The 20,934-nt window shown below is 43.4% G+C and overlaps 1 protein-coding gene and 1 long non-coding RNA gene across 2 annotated transcripts in view; one reads left to right on the forward strand and one right to left on the reverse strand.

The window, feature by feature from the left end:
- The window catches only part of LOC134536564 (retinol-binding protein pinta-like), a 268,629-nt gene extending 252,957 nt beyond the window's left edge, over positions 1–15,672 (forward strand). The window contains exon 7 of the mRNA XM_063376315.1: positions 15,066–15,672. Coding sequence (XP_063232385.1) covers positions 15,066–15,142 — 77 coding nt within the window. The 3' untranslated portion in view covers positions 15,143–15,672. The remainder of the gene's footprint in view (positions 1–15,065) is intronic.
- Positions 15,673–18,106: 2,434 nt separating this feature from the next.
- The window catches only part of LOC134536566 (uncharacterized), a 42,309-nt gene continuing 39,481 nt past the window's right edge, over positions 18,107–20,934 (reverse strand). The window contains exon 2 of the long non-coding RNA XR_010075805.1: positions 18,107–20,120. This is a non-coding gene — a long non-coding RNA (uncharacterized LOC134536566). The remainder of the gene's footprint in view (positions 20,121–20,934) is intronic.

The following is a 20,934-nucleotide window of genomic DNA, read 5'->3' on the forward strand; positions in this document are numbered from 1 at the left end:
CTGTAATTTTATTAGGTGTGTCTTTGCTGCAGTGGCCCATACAGGGGCTGCATACGTGATTATTGGTCGTATGAGGGCTTTGTAGAGCAGTAGACCGGTTTTGACTCTGCTGCCACATCGTCTACTCATAACTGGATACAAGGAGCACAGTCTAGTCTGAGCCTGTGCTCGCTTAGTGTCTATGTGATGGCGCCATGTTAATTTCCTTTCCATGTGTACACCTAAGTATTTAACCACATCTTTATGCGGGATGTGTTCATTGAACAGGCTCAGTTGCGGCCTGCGGTCTATTGGCGGGAGGTGTTTACGAGTGAACACAATAGCTTCTGACTTCGTTGTGTTCACTTTAATGCGCCACGTTGTGCACCACTGTTCTATTTCAGTGAGCGCAGCTTGCAGCCTAGTCGTGGCCAGCTGTAGGTTGTGTGATCTGCTATATAGGACAGTATCGTCCGCATAGCAGCCTAACTTGACGAGTCTATGTGCGGGGCGTGGCATGTCACGCACATATACATTGAATAGTACAGGGCCTAGGATGCTGCCCTGTGGCACTCCTGCTCTGATCTGTTTTAGGTCTGATGTGGCTCCTTCAGTTGATACTCTGAAGGTTCTGCCTGCTAGGTATGACGTGATTAGCTTGACATAGCAGTCAGGGAAATCAGCTTGGTATAATTTATAGAGAAGCCCTGCATGAAACACTCTGTCAAAGGCTTTCTCTACGTCTAGGAACGTCGCGACAACATAATCTTGCACGTTAAATGCATTAGTAATCTCTTCAGTGAGACGCACTAGCTGGTGAACGGTCGAATGAGCACCACGAAAGCCGAATTGCTCATTTGGCAGCAAGTTATTTTCGTGTATGTGGCAATTTAGTCGATGCAATATTATGCTTTCGGCTATTTTTGACACAGTACTAAGCAGGCTTATTGGTCTGTAATTTTGGGGCAGTTTTTTATCTTTGCCTGGTTTGTGGAAAACTATTACATTAGCTTCTTTCCACTGGGAGGGGAAAATACTGAGCCTGAGCATTGCATTAATGCATTCAGCTAAGTATTCCAGGGCTTCATCTGGGAGCTGTTTAAGAACGATGGCTTGTATGCCGTCATTCCCAGGTGCTTTTCGCGGCTTCATTTTCCTAATAGCTCGCTTGATTTCCTGTGCCTGAGTTAATAGAGGCTCAGAAACAGTGGGCTGGCGCAATTTTTCGCGCAATTCGCGGTAAATTTGCGCTGTGTATTGCCTATCGCAAGGCACTATGTTTGGCTGAAAGGCTGTTTCCAGTGTATTTGCGAATGCTTGTGCTTTGTCGAGGGGTTTGAAGTCTAGGCCATTATTGGTTTGAAGGGGCGGAATTTTTTCAGATTTATTTAAAAATCGCTTCGTCATAGTCCAGGCACTCCCGTCCTGAATATTTAAACGAGCGATTTTTGCTTCCCACTGGCTACTTCGCCACAGTGAAATTTCGTCTGAAATAATTATTTGTAATTCATTGATTCTTTGTTTTGTTTGGATAGTGCGTCGTCGTGTGTATTCACGACGCAGTCTGTTTTTGCGCGATATAAAGTCGCGTATGTATACTGGCAGCTCGTCGTGGACTAACTTAACCTCCTTTTCTGGGATGCACTGGCTTATACCATCCTGGATTTCCGCAGTAAATTTAGTTATTGCGGTGTCTAAACTTTCACTTTTATTTATGTCCGCGATGTCTGACAAATTTTGCGCGACTTGGGTTTTAAATCCTTCCCAGTCGGCGTGTTTGTAGTCCCGAATTTTACGAGGCGGGTTGGTTTCCGTGTTTGCACTGTCGAAATGTAAGTGAACAGGGAAATGGTCGGACGACATGTCGTGTACGACCTCGAGTTCGAACCCCGAGGTGACACGCTTATTAAGCACGATGTCTAATATGTCTGGCAGCTGGTTCAGTCTGCCTGAGTCAAATGTGGGCTCAGTAGGAGCATGAACCTGATAGTTTTTATCAAGCTGATGCGCATAGAGAAGCCCGCCATTTGCCGTCGCACGCCTGCAATTCCACTCCAGGTGTTTCGCATTAATGTCACCTACAGCGAGGAAGTTCGGAGCGGCACCGTACAGGGCATCCAGATCCGCCACACTGAGGGACCTACCTGGTGGAGCATACATTGAAATGAGTTTAATGTTTTGTTGGTTAATGTTTAAGCTTATTCCAACAGCTTCTAAATTTTGAAAAATGGGTAGCTGGCATACAGTATGTTTGATGCTACGGTGAACTACTAGAGCTACTCCGCCCCATCTATTGTGCTCTCTATCGCGCCTATAAACTATATAGTTTAGTATTTTCAGTCGGTCGGTCGGCTGCAAGTGTGTTTCGTTAATCGCAGCTATTTTGATTTTATATTTTTCCAGGTGGTGGATAAATTCCGGTAATTTATGTTTAATTCCACGCGCATTCCAGAAGAGGAGGGAGTGTAAACTTAACCTATCGGCCGGGGTTGATACGCAACTCGGGGCCTGTCTAGTGGCTGCCATTGAGCTTGGCAGCCAGTGACTGGACGAAGCCCATCATCGCATGGACTTTTTCTGTTAGGGAAACAGATGGGTCGCACCATATAACCATAAGCTGGCACATGGGGACAATTGTGGCCGCCAGATTTTCATCCGTGTTGAAAGTGCGCGACTGTTCGAGCACTTTCTGGAAGTCAGCCAGGCCCGGTTTCGGGGCTGGCTGCTGTTGGGGCGCGGGCGGTGCAGTTGGCAGCACTGGAGCTGCGTCTACCGCCATGCTCGTCTCAGGCGCGGGGGCTACCTGCGGCCGGGAGAGCACGGTCGTGCGCCTCGCCGGGGCTGGCGCAGCCTTGGCTGCCACGAGCTTATCCTGGGCAGGCTGTCGCGGCCTGTCCGGCCCAGGCTGCTGGGGCCTGTCCTGGGTGGGTCTCGGGGGCTTGCCTTGGCCATTTTTATGGCCCATCGGGTGTTTCTTAAACCCCTGCTTTCGCTGCCAGGGATTATTCGCAAGCACTGGGTAGTCCAGCTCATTGTAGCTGGGCTCGCAGTGTTGCTCCAGGGGCGCAAACCTGTTACCACCTGCCTGCTGCAGGTAGTCTCCGAAGCTCTGGGGAGGACGGTACCTCGGTGGACCCCAGGGATTTTGCCTCGGGGGGCCGAAGAAGCCCGGAGGGGGCCGTGGCATCGGCTGCGGCTGGGGCTGCATTGCAGCGCGCCTGTTATCGCGCAAGTCGCGGCGAGACTGCTGCTCGCGCTGCTTGCGCACCTGGGGCGGGAGGTGCCTGCGGGTCTCTTTTTTATAGACCTGGCAGCCCTTGTAGTTTGCGCAGTGTGCCTCCTTACAATGCGCGCACTTTTTGTGCTCCTGGTTGCCCCCATTGGGGCAGTCGGGAGCGCGGTGTGGCCCGCTGCACCACCGGCACACAGGGGCCGCGTGGCAGGCCTTGCCAACGTGGTTGTAGCGCTGGCAGACGCTACATTGGGAGGGGCATGAGGGGCGACGGTAGTCGTCGACACGCACGAGCATGCCGGCGAACTCCTTGAGGCCGTAGATGCGCTCAGAGTCGCAGCTCTGAGGCACCTCTATTACAAGTGCATCGCACTTTTCGCGTCGCTGCCGGTTCTCCAGGAACCAGTGGTTCTGGACCGGCAGATTGAGTGAGCTGAATTCCTCCTGGAGGAACTCAGATGGGGTGTGGCGGTGCACTCCGCGCAATACAAATTTCTTCGGCACTTCGTCCCGCTGAAGAAGGACGGAGTGCTGGGCGCCAATAGCCTGCAGTGCTTTGACTGCCCTGTGGTAATCGGGGACTGAGCCCACGTTAACCTGTATCTCATCTCGGCCGCGGTTCTGGCAGGTGAACTTTTCCTGCACGGCCTGTTTTAGGGCGGTGTACACCCTTGGGTACTGGTGCCCCTGGTCGAGGAAAACGAACAGGGGCTTGATTCGCGGCGCCCTCTTGGGGCTCTCGGTCGCGGTCGCGGTTGGTTGCTGAGGGCGGGGGGTGGGGCCCGCCTCGTCGTCGCTGCTGCCCGCACCGGACACCTCCGTGTGCGGACGCTTGGCACGCTTGCCAGTGGCCACTGACCAGCCGCTGGAATCGTCGTTGCTAGGCCCTGAGGGGGCCTCGCTTTCTGTCATCTCGACAGCGTCGCTCATGTCGTCGTGGTAGCCTACGCTCGGGTCCACCCACTGACCGTCCCCCGGGGCTAAGTTAGCCGGGTTCAGGCTAGGCTATAGGGGAGCTAGCTCCCCGGGTGTTGCCGAGTTGTTGGTTGCCAAAACTTACTTCACCGCAGCTCACTCTTACCGCCTGTGCGCATGTAGCACACAGGCACCTTTCAATACACCGCTGGGTAGCACTAAGAAGTGCTAACCACAGCTTGGGCGTCGACGATCTATAAGTTCACGGCGAGCAGCTCCGGGACACGTCTGTCCACCTCCGCAGCGCAGCTGGAACCGGCCGAAATTTCTGACGCTAAAAAGGACGAAAAATGTGTTGCGGACGGTGCAGAGAACTCGTTCCCTTGAGCGGGCTCCACGTGACAGGCGACAGGCGACCTGAAGCTATAGTTTCTCCGGAGTAAGGCCCATGTTTCAGCTCGCGGATACTTAACGTAATTAAAACATTTAATGCCCACACATGCGCTACAACACATGTCACTTAGATTTAGAATACAACTTAGTCTTAAGTTTCAGCTGGCTGGCAACTGGGGGGAATCGACTAAGTCGCCCCCAAAAAACCAGTGTCACTAAACAACACAAGCGGACACAACAGTCCAAGCGCCCAACCCCCGCATGGTAGACTCTTTCTACTCTGACCAAGTCTTCTTCCTGAACCTTCCTTCTGTTCCTGTAACCAACCTGCTTGTAATTAATGCATGAAATTTTGCATCCCGCATGAAAGTGCCCAGGGTTTTCCCTCTGTCTATGGAGGTTTTACCTGGGCCGAAATTATCTAGTTATAGTCTAGTATTAAGAAGGGGAGTTAGTCATGGCGCCAATTGCAGCCATGGCTGGCCAATCCCCGAACAAGCACACGATGCATGCTCCCTTGTCTGCATGGCTTAAACCCAGCATGAATAGGCGTAAAGGCTTCGGTCTGGGACGCACCTAGAGTCTTCCCTAACCCAGACCCTCCCAAACAAAATACACTTAGTTTTAGTTAGGTTAGGAAAAAAAATTGTGGCGGCGTGCGGCTCAGATTGAACCCTGCCATGCTGCAGGGATAGGGACCCGCCTGCGGCTGACGCCAGCCTGACTTGCTGGCATATAGTAAGGGAGTAGTTGGGCAGAGGACAACACAGCGGGGTTTGAGATTATTTTGAAGTAATAATTTTGTTAATTCATGTTTGTTAAGAAAACCGTCTTATTTCTCTTGCGCTCTCTCTCTCTCTCTCTCTCTCTCTGTCTCTCTGTCTCTCTCTCTCTCGCTTTCTCTGCCGTTTTACCCCTTAGGATATACTTACAAGTCGAGGTTTGAATTGACAAAGGAGTTTCACTTTTATCACTATACTCAGTTGCACGCACTTTTTTTTTGGTGAGGATACTTTATTTTAACGATTTTGCAGTATTTTAAATGCAACTAACCTAATCTAGCAATCATTTTATTTCAGTTACGATCATCCAGAGCCAATTGTGGCCAACTTGACTCGTTTAGAGAGTCAGATGACATTTTCCAAACCAATCGGAAGGCCGGATACACATTAATAAATATTACAGTACTAAGAATTATTTTGTATTGTTTTATTATTCTGTAGCGTCATAAATAAATACAACCTGTGGCATGTCATGAAGAAACTGTTTTTTTCTTATTTTAAACATATTATTTACAACATCAAATTAAAGAAAAACTTTTCCATGATACAATATATATTAAATTAATATATATTATTTTCATTATATTTTTAGAATACCATGACTTTACAAAAGTGTCTGTAGACAAATTATCCTACATATATGTAAGAAAAGATTGCTAACTCACGAGAGTATAACTCATGATTAGAGACCTGCAAAATTCGCTTATTCATTCGGTGATAGGCTAGAATTCAAACACATATACCTCTTAGATAATATTGCTATTGGCTTACTGTTCATCTGGACGAATCTCAACCAGTTATAAACCCTCAACCAAAGAAGGATCGAATCACAGACAAACCAGCTGAGACAACTTACAAGTCGGCAGCCAATGAACTTGCGTTATTAGCCCGAGTGTACAGGGGTATGTGCAGTCTATCCTAAAGGACATCGAAACCACGAATTTTGCAGGTCTCTACTTATAATGTTCATTTGAAAGCCTCTTCAAGTGAACCGCCAGCTGGTCTTCACTGCTCTGTACGCGCGAGAGCGTATGCCCAATCTACAATGGCATGGAACTAAGATGGATCGCGTAAACGAAGACGCATCTCACGGAACATTTCATCGCGTCTGCTGCTTCCCCAATGCACGGACATCTAACAAGTAGTAACCAATGATATTTGCATTTCAAGGTTACCAAATATTAGTTTAATTAAATAAATTACTGTGTTTCGTGATCATAGTACGAGCAACATTTGCATATATATAAGGGCAGGCATTTTTTTGCGAAAAGATTGAACACTTATTAGACTGCAACAAGATATACCCGCACCTGTGGTTTCTTCCTTGTGATTGGCGGCCGTCTGCGAGACAAGTCGTTGCCTTATTTGACCGAGCCACTCAGGACGCGTTTGCTTCCGCACTGAATCGCTGTAACTGGTGAATCGACATGTACCTAGAAGAAACTCGCCCAATCACAGAACACAGACGATGCTATAGTGTTTAAACCTTCATCTAGTCTCGAAACCTTTTTCGCTAAATCTGCATGCCCCTATTTATATAATAAACATAAAAGACAAAAAAATTATCATTGTAATTGAAACAAATGTTAAAGTATTTATAACATAAACATGGCTAGCACTGCAGCCAAGTACTCTGCTTCTAAGTATTGGTCGCACGGAAGAGCTGATCCGTATGGGTCCGTCTCTGCGTGCTGTTGCAGAGACTGTTGCGTGTGTTTCCGTGTCGTTGTACAACGGGCCGTAAGGCCCGAGATGCCTAAGATGTCCATCAAGTTCTGTCGCTGCCCGAACACGCCCGAATATTCACCTTCGGCCAACCTCGGGATTTGTTTTATTTTTGCGCAGGAAAAATGTATTCAAATATTAAAAGTGGTCGGTTAGGTTAGCTACATTAAAACACTTTAAAACACTATGGACGGTTAGTTAGGTTAGTTATAATAGCTACATTAAAATAAACTGAGAAATATTAATATATATATATATATATATATATATATATATATCTTTGTATATATATATATATCTTTGTATATATATTTCTTGTGTGCGTGTGTATGTCACTGAACTCCTCCTAGACGGCTGGACCGATTATGATGAAATTTTGTGTGTGAGTTCACGGGGATTCGAGGATGGTTTAGATTCACAATTGGATATTTTATCTCGATTCTGAGTAAAGAAAAACTAAAAAAACACGCTTTAAAAGCAAAAATTGCAACGCATTATTAGAAGCCATTAAGTTTTGCTATTGTAAGGAACTAAGTAGAGAGTAAGAAAAAAATAAAGATCCTGACAGTTTATAGTGTCGCCATATTTGTTTCAATTTTCAATACCCTTTTTAATCATGTTTCATAGCCACACAAATAGTGAGTGTGTGTCTTTTCTCTATGTCCACGAGGTCTCGCCGCGTCAATTTTCTCCTTGGAGCGAACCCGTCCGCTTAATTAAATAAACAGCTTTTATCGTTGAATGATTTCATGATTTATTTAATGAAAATATGCTCTCATAAAATTCCATGCGGAAAAAGTCGTGGGCAGCAGATACGTATAGTTATAGGTGTGGGGTTATGCATGCTGATTTTTCATATACTGTATGGATGCGAACATGTAAGAATTATCTATCTTTCTTACTATAATAAAACAGTACTTTTCTGTCTGTTTGTACGCGATTTTGATGAAATTTTGTGTGTGAGTTCACGGGGATTCGAGGATGGTTTAGATTCACAATTGGATATTTTATCTCCATTCTGAGTTAAGAAAAACTAAAAAAAAACACGCTTTAAAAGCAAAAAAACTAAGCATTGTTGATAATTAGCCTCCATGGCAACGGGCTTTTGCATTGTTGTTGCCTTCTGCGTAACCATGGGAAAGGTTTTTGGTAACGGCAGTGGCGTGCCCAAGAGGAGGGGTATGTATAATGAGAAGATACAAAATGTCCAGCGTAGAAATACTTACCGCCATATCCATATCTCACAAAAAGTACATTTGGGCAGGACAATGTCTGTCGGGTCCGCTAGAAAGATATATAGAGAGATAGAGATATAAATAGAAAGATAGAGAGAGAGAGTTATAGAGATATACATAGAGAGATAGATAATTAGAGAGATAAAGAGAGATGCTTAGTATACGTTTAAAAAATTACAAAAAAAATTGATTGAGGCATTGCAATGCATGCCGGGCATTATCTAGTATATATATATAAACCTGAGGTTGGCCGAAGGTGAATATTCGGGCGTGTTCGGGCAGGGACAGAACTTGATGTACCTACATCTTAGGCTTCCCGTAAGGCCCTGCCACATTCTGACTGATGCGTCGGAGCCGGTAGTGCAGATGCGGTAAAGGAATTTGATTGGTTCACTTGACCTATTACGTCAGGCTTTGACGGCACAGTCGCGCGGAGCGGATCTGTGTGACCGGAGCTGGCGAGCTTGAGTTTCCGAGGTCCAACAGGTCGGGGAAGCCATCTTTTCACAGACGAGAGAGCCAAACGCCCGATCGTGCATCTTCGAGATTATTTTTTTTTGTTCATTGTAAACAAATATGGTGGTGTTGATAAAAGGAAAGACCATAAACAAGGCAACGGTATTTATTTGCACGCCGTCATATTTTTCGTTTGCCGTGTGTCCGTGAATGTTTATTTTGGACAATTCATGATAACTACTAATGGTCAATTAGATTAGGTTAGCTACATTATAAATACTTTTAAACATTGTGGACGGTTGATTTAGTTAGGATAGCTACATTAAAGATACTGTGAAATCAGCTAAACGGTTTCCTAGCGCTGGATAGCTACATATTAAAAAGTTATTTGCTAAGCAACCATAAAATTATTTTATAGTATTTTTAATGTAGCTATACTTACCTAATATAACCAACAATCCACAATGTTTTAAAGTATTTATAATGTAGCTAACCTATCCTAATCGACCGCAAAATTTAATGCCACACCGGTTTATACAATGAGATAGAACGGAAAAAAAAGCGAGCATGAACTTCGGGGAACATCGGGAGTGGCTCTCTCGTCTGTGAAATGAAGGCTTCCCACAGGTCGGACAGCACCATCTGCATCTGACGTCATTAAAAATATTCGCCAATGAGAGGCAAGAAGAGTGTAAAATCGAGCAAAAATAATTATTTCCAAACAAACTTTTTATGTAATTTCTTATTGGGCACCAAAATTGTTTAATTTATTTTCCGTTAAGTTACTTTGGAACGGAAAACGAAGTACACAAAAAGTAAATAAAATGGTAAATGTGTGTAGGCATGAAAATAACAAGTTGGTCCAAAAATTTCATGAACTTGGGGTAAAAATTTTAAAAAAAGTATCGAAATTCCATTAATAATAATTTACATTAACCTCTCTTTTTGTATTTAGCTCTAGAGTAAAGCCAAGATAAATGTCTATAGCAATCTACGTGAACCAGATGCACCAGACAAGTGAATGCGGCACGCTGCTACAGAGAGTGTATCAGACCTCAAGACTTTCAGGCAGGACAGACCACATCATGGGACAGACCGTACTGCACGAATGTTGCAAGGCCTTATCCCTCAAAGAAATACATTTGGATATATTTTTATTCATCACTTACATGCCTCATACTTGTCCAAAATAACTACGAAGATGTACGAGTGTGGATCGTTAGGGCGTCTGACTCCGTGTAGATGGATCTCAGGTCTATCGGGTCGTAGTTCAAGGGCACGAAACATACACAATAACACCTCGTCTGGGTGGAGTGCTACGTGAATAGTTCTCTGAACGCTGATCAGACTCACTGCTGTGACCGTACTCATTTCTGACATGGTTTTATTTAGAAAACTATGGTCGGATCTGAATTTGTCAAATCTGACGGTACCACTAACCTATACAAAAGCTATTTCCATTGAAAGGCTTTGAAGGTTGTCGGCAAAAGAATTAAGTTTACTGCGGATGTATGGTTTCCGCTGTATGATATCGGGTTAAACCGGTTTGTATCTACGTGAAAAGTAAAAGTGTAAGAAAAATTTTAATAGCCTGCTTCCATACTAGTTAGAATATAACTAGTAGGTAAATTAGTACGCAATCAATCTCATATTAAGTGGAAGGGGTATTAGCTATTTTTCCTTTTTTATTTTTATTTTTATTTGACATAATCACAATGCGCAGTGAAATTTTTCCATTGGATTCCATTGCCCTAAAAGGCCTTTTGTGTTAATCTAGATAATTTTTGAAGTTAATATATTGTTACGACCGTGAGCAAGGCCGGGACACGTGAAGGTGCAGAGCTGGCCGGCGGCTGCCACTACATGATATGCACCGCGCGCTCCTGGAAGATAACAAGGATTGTCGCTTTCCCCCCTCCTTCCCCCCACTCCCCGCCTTTGACATCTGAAACCTGCCAGCTGCGGAGTTACACGAGCCGCCGACACGTGTATTCGAGAGATTTCTGCCGTCGGGACGGCTCGCGATGACGCGACTGGCCCCGGCCGCTCTCGTGAGTTCTGGAATTGCGCCGGGGCCTATATATATGCCCGAGGACGTCAGGGGAGGAGTCAAGGGAGTCAGTTTGGAGTTTTCAGTCGGGAGTTCTCCCGTGGCGGAGTCTCCGGGTGATAGCGCCGCGGGTGCGGCAGAGTGGCGAAGTCCTTGGACGAAGGTTCCAGGGCAGGGAGTGAGTGAGTTCAGTGGAGTCGGGAGTTTTCCCGCGGCGGAGTTTCCGGGCGATAGAGTCGCGGGCGTGGCGGAGTCCCGAGTGAAGTTGCGAGCGAGGAGTCGAGCAGATCCTCGGCGAAGGGGAAGTGCGTCAGCGGCGGCGGAGTGCGGCGACGGAGTCCCGTGGCGGAGACCCACGAGGGGTGCTGCGGCGAGAGTTGCGCCAGAGGTGCGGCCCAGCGAGGTGTTTGAACGAGTGACTAGGGAATAGACCTTTCTTTAAGTGTAATTAATTATTTGTCATTTTGGAATATTTTTGTAAGTGACATAAGTAGTGGCAATAAATAAAACTGTGTGGTAAAAATCTTTAATTGGGCTATCATTTACGAACCCGCAGTAAATCGTAACAATACTTAGCCCAGTCAGCTTACTTTTGCCTATATTTGTACGCTCAGCGAAATCATTAACACACCCGCCCCGAATAGGCCGATTGAACATTAGAAACAGTTAATGAATATAAGCGTGAATGGATGAATAAAGGCTTAATATTTCGTCAACATCAGGGTCACTAGAGACGATAAATGGCAATGAGGTTAGAGAATTGATTGAAGTAAGGATGGGAGAGCTGGGAAACCCGTGAAAAAACGCCGCTGGCTCTCTCTCAAACTAAACCACAGTGGTCCTGCTCATTAAAGTCAGTTCTACAACTTACGAAAAAATATTAAAACTATTGATTGGGCCAATTAATACCAGAATTTTATGAACTCATAAAATACAAAATAATATTTTGCGAGTGTTTCAGTATTCGCCAGAGATGTGTAACATATGGCCTCAGTAACGAGCGAATTCACGTGTCCTTATGTTGCAAATACTCATATAATACGAAACTCGGACACGAAATTTAGCGTCGATTCCTTTAACATAATTCCGAGTGAGATAAACATACGCAAATTATGTTTTCAACTATATTTACTGACGCGAATCACACGTAGTTTCCGCACCCACTGTTAGAATTCGTTGCCGTAGCAACTACGTCGACTATCAAAATTGTTTTATTTACAGAGCGAAAATTTAAACTTTATAATGAAACGTCTCCGGTTAAAGCGAAAAAGACTTGATAAAAAAATTTAACCCCAGGATAGGACTTGATATTCGACAAGGAATTTTATTAAAGTATAGCCCAGCTTGTAAAAATTAATCACAGTAAATACTATAAATTTTCCCTTGGTCTTTGTGAACTTTGTTCCATGCAATCCACCACAGATGGCGGTAAAGTATTTGTTACACATTTCCGTTTGTTGACTTCCGTCGCAGTCACGAAATTACTCCCACCAAATGCTGTTTCCGAGAGTTAAGATGCAGCACACTAAAAATAAATCACGAAACTGTAATGCCGTTAACATCGGATCCACGTGAAATGAAGGTGGAGAATAATGCAATGTGGAAAAGGTTTTATTACGCGAAAAATTAATGTTACGAGTCAAGAGGTTTGTCAATAACCGTACCTAATTCTTCATCCCCTGTTGTTAGTTTAGTTTTATAGGTATGTTGAAGAAAATCATGGCTGTGCAATAGTACATAAACAACTTTTTCATTGGTATTGACACTAGACATTCTCTTATACGTAAGAAATACATATAGATATAGTGACAGGTTCTCAAAGATATTTGTTATAAATATTTTCTTATCAGTGCATATTCTGAATGTTCATATCGCATCCTAGCCAATAAATAATTAAACGTTGCAAACGTAAAGACATTGTGTTGATGAAGACCATTCAAGGAGTTAAATTGTTCTGCGAATTACAATTGCATCTCTAATGATAAGCAGAGAGATAATTTATAGCGAAAATATTTTTTTTTGCAGCAAGATAACTTGAAATCCCCTGCAACTTATTATAACTTGTTTTGGTTTGATAAACTTATATTTGTGCGTGGCGTGATTACTTAAAGGTGTTTTCTTATTGGCTGAGTTAAGTGCGGCACGACCTTCTTCGCCGGAACAGAGCCAATGAGCAGAGCCACGATTACATCGTGGATTTATTTCACTCCACTTGCCGATGCAAAATAGAGAATTTTAAGAGTGCTCATTGGTCAATAACAACGTCACATCCTCGGCAGGTTGCACGTGATTGGATTGTTGCTACCTCCCTTGATTACACCTGACTCAGGGTCGCCATGTGAACTGGAGTCCATGTCGACACTGATAGCCAATCAATCCGCTTCATATTCGTGGCTCTACCAGTCAGATAAGAAATGCAGCAAATGTGAACAAAACGTATCTAATTCTATCAAATAGTCCAATAATCATAATCGCCCATGATTAGATGTCAGAATTTTTATAGTAATTTTAGTATTCCAGGTTATAATCCATAAATGTCTGCATTATATAGTATTAGCGACCCGCCCCGGCTTCGCACGGGTGCAATGCTGATACTGAATATACTACAGAATGTCTTTATATACAACGTTCACAGCTTTTTTGTCATTAGACAATACAAACATGTTTTCTTTAGATGTTACTCTATAGATAGCGACATATAATTGGACGCGTGCGATCGCAGCTTATCATAAAGTGCTGTAGGCCTTCGAAGCGCTATGTATAGGCACTTACCGCCGGCCCCCCGGCCGGTACCGCCGCAACCGCTATGTCCCTGCATTTCAAACCTGTAATATCTTCGACAATATTCATTTAAATTATATGCTGTAAAGGGCCATATTTAGGGACCGGAAAAATTCGCGAACTCAATGACCTACACGATAGACTCCAAGATCCTCTATGCACTCTGACAAATTACATCTGCTCATTGGCTGCTGACTCGTGACAACTATTAACTAGAATACTTTTTATTCATTACTTCTTTCGTTGAGGATTATTCATTGGCTCTGATTCCTTCTGACAACCTGCGGTCCAATCACTGAAGCAGCAATGCATTTGGATTCTAGCATATCGCGAAATAAAACCGCGAATTTTTCCGGTCTCTAGCCATAGTGATCTAAATTAAATGCACAGTGTATTTAAGGTATTTAATTGGATAAGTATTAATGCTGCATTGTTTAAAATCTCTTCGTAAATAAGCCATTATTTCTCGTGAAAAGTAAAGGATAAAAAATGGTTATTGTGTGTTATCCCTAAGAGATAGACATATACCATCGTGGACTTTTTTGTAGACCTTATTAAGGTGTACAATACTGTAGTACATTATTTTGATCTATCTCGTAGGGTTCAGCCAGCATTTGCAATGTAAGCGCAAAAAAGGTGTTTATTTACGACATCACATTAGAAACCTCTAAAATTATCAGTATTTCTCTACTATATTATGCATGAATTATACATATAAATCTTCCTCTTGAATCACTCTATCTATTAAAAAAAACGCATCAAAATCCGTTGCGTAGTTTTAAAGATCGAAGCATAGATAGGGACAGACAGACAGCGGAAAGCGACTTGGTTTTATACTATGTAGTGATTTCGTATCTCTGTATTGGCTGTCGCCATATTTCGTTTTATCTTCTGGTATTACATGATTCGGTCAGTTTTTGCATTGGCTTGTGTTTATTACCAGGTTTTTACTAACTCGTTTTCTTGTTTGTCTGTCTGTAAGGTCGGTAAAAATTGGCAATCGATTTTTAACTGATGTGGGATGCATGCAACGGAATATGATTGGTTCAACCTAAGTCACTAACAATTTAAAGCTCTTCAAATGATATGAACTTCTGTGTGAAATTTCTTAACAAGAACTATATTCCACTATTAACTACAGCACAACTACTGGACACTTTTTTGTCTTTTATCTCCTAAGTATTTCCATAGCTATTAAAAAATCACAATTACAAATTTTCATGACATACTGCAGTGGGGTTAGGAATCTGTATGGGGAGAAATTATTTAATACTTTTTAGTACGTTAAAACACGTCGTTTTATTTATTTATATATTTATATATATTTATTTAATTATTACTTTAAGGTGTCAAATACCTGTGCTCCAATTCCAAGTGTCTTCAGTCCAGGCTGTCGCCAAAAAAGTAACGTCAATTTCGGAGGTCTCTAGAAATCTTAAGGCCTCTAAGATTATCTGTTGTGACCGGGGCTCCAAATTTTTTCGTAGTATGAAAATATGCTGACGCGTTTGTTCCAGACTACTGGAGGGAGCACATGGTCGAGCTGCGCGACTGGCTGCTGGAGGAGGAGAAGTACAAGGCTGACGTCAGCTGATGGACCCAGGCTCGCGAGCACCTCGATCCCCTCCCGCTCCTCTCCCAAACCAACTACTTGCCAAAAGATATATATATATTTGTTTGACGTGACAGCTCCCGCGCCGAGGAAGCTGCGCCGTGCCGTTCAACAAGCCTGCCCGGGCACACACGGTGCGCCGAGCTACAGGAACAACCACGTGCACTGAGTGCTGTCTGTTTGCGAAAAGCATTTTGGAATTCGTCGAGGAAGGACAAGTGGTTTTGTCACGGTATTTCGTTTTCAAACAGTGTTTTTACGAAAGCAACTAGGGCTAAAAATATTTACAAAGGCATGAAACATCCGGTGCAGAATCTTTAAATCACTCAAGGGACTCTCATCACATAATTATCATCATTTTCCCTCCATATAATAATGTTGTTGCCGCTCAAATCTCGAATTTTCCAGGGCCACTGAGAAAAATTAAAGGCCTGGGGGCAATTTTTTGAACCCCTTCCCCATTACTTAACGTACAATTATTCAAACCCCAGAATTAAAAAGAAATATAAAAACTGTAAACTACACAGTAGCCTCCTACAGTGAGCCCCAAACTCACTCAAAATCCCGCTTAAATCCCCGTGCGCCTCACCTATCAGAACAATCCATGGTTGTTGAACCCAAACTTCAGAACAACTGACCAGGACAGCTGAGCAGGCCACCCCCTCCACCCAGACGGCCTGTTGCACCGGCGCGCCCCAGGGACTGCGCATGCGCGCGGCTGTACAAACCAACTACACGAGCACTTGTCCAGTCTGCAAGCCAGCAGCGTACCGCACCCGCCCCCCGCGCCACAGTTGCCCGGTCAGCCACGGAGTCCGAACTGTGGAGGCCTGACATTTGATAACAACAACCATGGGAAATTTTAACCGCGAAAATATATCCAAATACCTTGGACACTTAACACAATCTGGTGTGTCGACAAATGTATATTCAGTGGCAGTAATTTTTTGTGTTTATAAATTTTCGACGCTTTCATTTCTAGCACTTTTCCAATTTTACACATTCAAGTTGACAGTAAAAGATAGACATAAAAGTGTATGGACATTAATTGGCTGTAGTTTCATCTGTATTAAATTTTAACGCCACAAAACTCCTCAAAAGGCTACAAGGATACATGAAAGCATGTGAGGGACTCGTCCTTTCACGAAATATTGCAGCAGCGATTCTGTAAATATCCTTGCAGCCATACAAAATAAATTTTGGGCAGGCTGTATTCTGGACTACAGCCGCCAGGGGGTCATTTAGTGAATATCCATCGCGCTGAACGGGAATGTTTTGTATGAAATAAATAAAATAATGTTCATTTATTTTTTGACATGAATTATACGAACGTCTTGATGGTTGGGCGGCCATGCCAGAAAAATTGCGGCACCAAACCGCGTCAAACTCGGACAACCATTCACAACCACTGGCTCAACTGACTCCATATCAACATCTGAGAGCATATCCACGTCCATCACCAAACAACTTTCTGCATTCCCCGTCGCTTCTCGCGAGGCAGACGGCTGAGGCTCGCTCATTTTGCCCCACTGGCTCATTTCTCTCGGCTACTTTTTGCCTCTTTCGACACCTACGACACTTCTCTGCTAGGGCGACTTCGCTTTTTTTCTTTTCTTTAACATTACAAGTTCGCTTATGCATTTTGCGATCAAAAGCTCCAGAACCAAAGTTAGTAACTTTATAGTTTCCACTTGACTATCACCATTTAGTGCTCACTCATCAGCAAATTAAAGTTCAAATCAGCGCAAATCTGTCTATTACTTTCGTAGTCACAGCTCTAAAAGACTTTAATTCTGCACACGCCACAACGCCCATTACCTCTTCACCTACGTACTAATCTTAACCGGCTGAGTTGTACGTAACGACCATGAGCAAGGTCTGCTTTACTAAGATACATTTACTTTAACACTGTAGCTTTCACGGTTTACGAGTTTTAAGCTGTGTCGAATCCTCAGTCGAAGTTACACCCAAACTGAGATTAAAGATATTCATGTTCCTATCGGAAATTCATGTCAAAAGTCAATAGTTAAAGATATTCGGAAACATCCTGGGTGGATTGAATCGGCCAAACCTTCAAGAGCGAGAGAAAATCAAACATCCACCATATTTTTAAGACCAGCGCTCAATTAAGTAAAAGTCCAAACTTGGAGTGTGGCAAAACAAAGAATTCACTTGAATGGGCCCCTTTAAAAATTCCTAGAGACGAAACAACTCTCACGTCTTTTTTTTTGTGTGTGTAACATCTTAGCTCTTTGTGTACGGCATTTTGCGGAAGTATTTTCGTGAAAGCGATGGGAATGTTTAACAGGAAGTCTGCTGTCATCGGTGCTGCCATCTGTGTCGGGTGGTTCGAACCAAATTTCACATTGGCAAAAGTTATCGTATCAACTGTTTAATTAATTTTAACAATATGGGCAGTATTTTAACAAAACTCTTGGTCTAAAATAAGGTCCAAAGCAGAATTTCAGTATTTGTTCAAGTATTTTTCGCTTCAATCGGAGCTGTTTTATAATAGTCTAAAATGTAATTTTGCTGATCGATTTGGTAGCAAGCCACCTTAACGAATCCGGCAGCGGATTCTAGCGGTGGGTGCGGAAAGTACCTACATATTATTTACGTCCAGAAATGTACTCGAAAACACATTTCGCATATATTTATCACACACTGAAATATCTTTTAAGTATTTTTTTTCTTGAAATTTCATGTCCGAGGCCCGAGTTTCGTATTACAAGTGCATTTACAGCATGAGAACACATGCATCTGCTCGTCACCGAGTTTAGATGTTACACATCACTGGCGAGTGCCGCAAGACTCGCTCAACTTTCTATCAAACTATTTTTGTGAAGAGAAGAATTCGTTAGTGCGTATTTTATTAGTATTCACTAGTCATGTAGGCATTTAAACTTACTCTTGGAGATAACTGTCAATGAATTTCGGGATGGCAGGTTTTTTTTTTTTTTTTTTTTTTACTTTAGATTGATTTCACAGTATAATTACGAACTTTCCACCGACACACCTCTGACAAATAGAGATCTTCGTAGTTCCAGAAAAACAGACTACCGCTTCTTAGTTATATTGTAAACGAAGAATACTGTGTCGGCTGAAGACTTAAAAACTTTAAGGCCTTTTAAATACTCCAAGAAGATTATTGTATGTTTTTCTTCAAGCTGTTAAATTCAGTCAGTTCTTACAAGATTAAATAAGACATTTGAAAACTTACGAATATACTTGGATAATTTTCAACCGATGTTTTACGTAAAATTAAGGTGAATATTTTTAACGCTGTATCTAAAAGACTTTAATTCAGATTATCAATGCTGTGCTCGACCAAATATTTGACTTTTACTTACACTTGTTTGTTTTTACAAGGAAATAATGTTTACTTGTACAACAAATTATTTAATTTATAATTTTAAATTGTATTTTGTAATCTGTGAATTTCTTATGAAAATATATTATAGATGACAAAGTTTGTAAATAGTTTAGTTATTAGTGGTTCACCTGTAAAGAGCGAAAAATAAATAATAACTTCTTTCTTTCTGTGAATTTTTAATGGTGATAACATTACTCAAAGAAGGGAGAATAACTGAAGAATGCATTCAAATAAAGGATATAAATGTGTCTTACAACCGTGTTCCTCTCGTAGTTCTACCAGTGAATATAAGTACTTACAGAAGCGGCCCAGCCATGAGAATGTTTCACTGCACGTTGGCTGCTAGTATGTCTGCCCGACACGAGATGGCTCTGATCGCCTCGTCAAGCTAGTAGCGCCGGCGTGCGGAGGGCAGGGGAACAGTGGCGTCTCGTCAGGGCAAGCAGGCAGTTTCCACACATTGTATTTTTTAAATAAATATTTTATTCAGAATAGTATTTTACTTTGGCTCGTGCAGTTAGGTGTATGTATTTTTTTTTTACACTATCTTCTTGGGACCCAATACTGTGCGCTATAAGAAAAGAACTCGTTGACACACTGTTTTAGAAGCGTTGCTAGGTTTAGAAGCGCTGGTAGGACCGCTTTCAGCAGGAAGCCTGCCGCAGTAGTTTCCTTTCGGAAGGGGGGTGGCATGGTACAAAGGTTCGAGGAGGGTAAAAATTTTTTTTCCTAGCCTAAATTATTCTAAGTGTGTAAGGGGAGGGTCAAGGTTAGGGGAGGGCCTAAGTGTGTCTCAGGCCGAAGCCTATAAACTCTACCATGTGGGTTTTTAACCATGCAGGACAAGGGCGCGTGCATCATGTGCTAATGGGGTTTACTGGCCAGTCATGGCTGCGATTGGTGCCATGACTGACGCCCCATTGGTCGTCTAACTTAAAATCTAACTAATGTGACCCAGGTAAAACCTCCATAGACACAGGGAAAACCCTGGGCCGGGTCATGCGGGGATCAAATATCATGCATTAAGCAAGCAGGTAACTACTGGACAAGAGGGAAGAAGGGTCCAGGTAAGAAGAGTTGGAGGGGCTGATAAATCAACCATGCTGGAGTTGGGTGCTTGGGCCTTGCGGCCCGCATTTAAAAGTTGGGTACTCGGGTTATTATTAGCCAGGGGCGCATGCGCCCCCAGGGGTGGGCGACTTCACTCGTCAGCCCAGTCCAGCTGCCCAGGCAGCCACAGTTAAAACAGAAGTGGGCAGACGAGCCGGTAAACCGGCTCGAACTGCGGGCGCACGGAGCGAAAGGCAGCCTGACGTTGCGCCATCTTCATCTTCCTTCTTCAGGTTGACAGCTGATGACCTTTCAAGCCAGGGTGGGGGTAAGTCGTTCAGGCGAATGAAGTATCTTGCGAGTCGGACCCTCTTGTCCTCCAAAATCCCCGGGACGGTTTCTTGTCGCGCCGCCCAGGGCTACCGCTGGCTCCAACAGGGCCCCAGCTTGAAGGCACAGCCGTCTCTGCCTTCGGAGTTTCTGTTCCGTTGCGCGCGCAGCAGTCCACAGCTCCGCAAGTTCCAGCCCGCAGTTCGTCTGTAAAAATACGTGGTAGAAGCTACGATTTTAAATTTTTTTTTTCCTAACCTAACTAAAACTAAGTGTATTTTGGAGGGGTCCGGGTTAGGGAGGGATCTAGGTGCGTCTCAGGCCGAAGCCTATACGCCTAGTCATGCTGGGATTAGCCATGCAGGGAGAGGGTCGCATGCATCATGTGCTAGGAGGGGATTGGCCAGCCATGGCAGCGATTGGCGCCATGACTAACTCCCCTCACTCTTAAATCTAGACTATAACTAGAGATAGGTTGGGCCCAGGTAAAACCTGCATAGACACAGGGAAAACCCTGGGCACATTCATGCGGGATGCAAATTGGCATGCATTACGTGTAGGAATTTACAGGAGACAGAGGATGGTCTGGATGAAGTGTTGGACAGAGTAGAAAAGAGTCTACCATGCGGGGATTGGGCACTTGGACTCGTGGTCCGCTTTGAATTTTATTCGTATCTGGAATATTTGACCAGGGACGCAAGCGCCCCTGGTGGTGAGTGGTTGCACTGACCACTCACTCCGCCGCCAGTCAGCACCTAAAAAACTAAGAAACTAAGACAGAAAACAGATAAATGACTTACAAAATAGGCATTTCGTTACGAAATATGCAAACACCCAACTCATGGATGGACGTGCAGTGCTTAAGATAAAACTACAATAATAACTATAAATATTATTTTTTATTATTTTTATTTTATTATTTTTTTATTATTTTTAGTTTTTTAAATTATTAATTTCGATATATATATATTTTTTATGACTATTACTTAGTATCTAGGACTTATTACTAATTTACAAATCT

Source organism: Bacillus rossius, chromosome 11, assembly GCF_032445375.1.
Source record: "Bacillus rossius redtenbacheri isolate Brsri chromosome 11, Brsri_v3, whole genome shotgun sequence".
NCBI lineage: Eukaryota > Metazoa > Arthropoda > Insecta > Phasmatodea > Bacillidae > Bacillus > Bacillus rossius.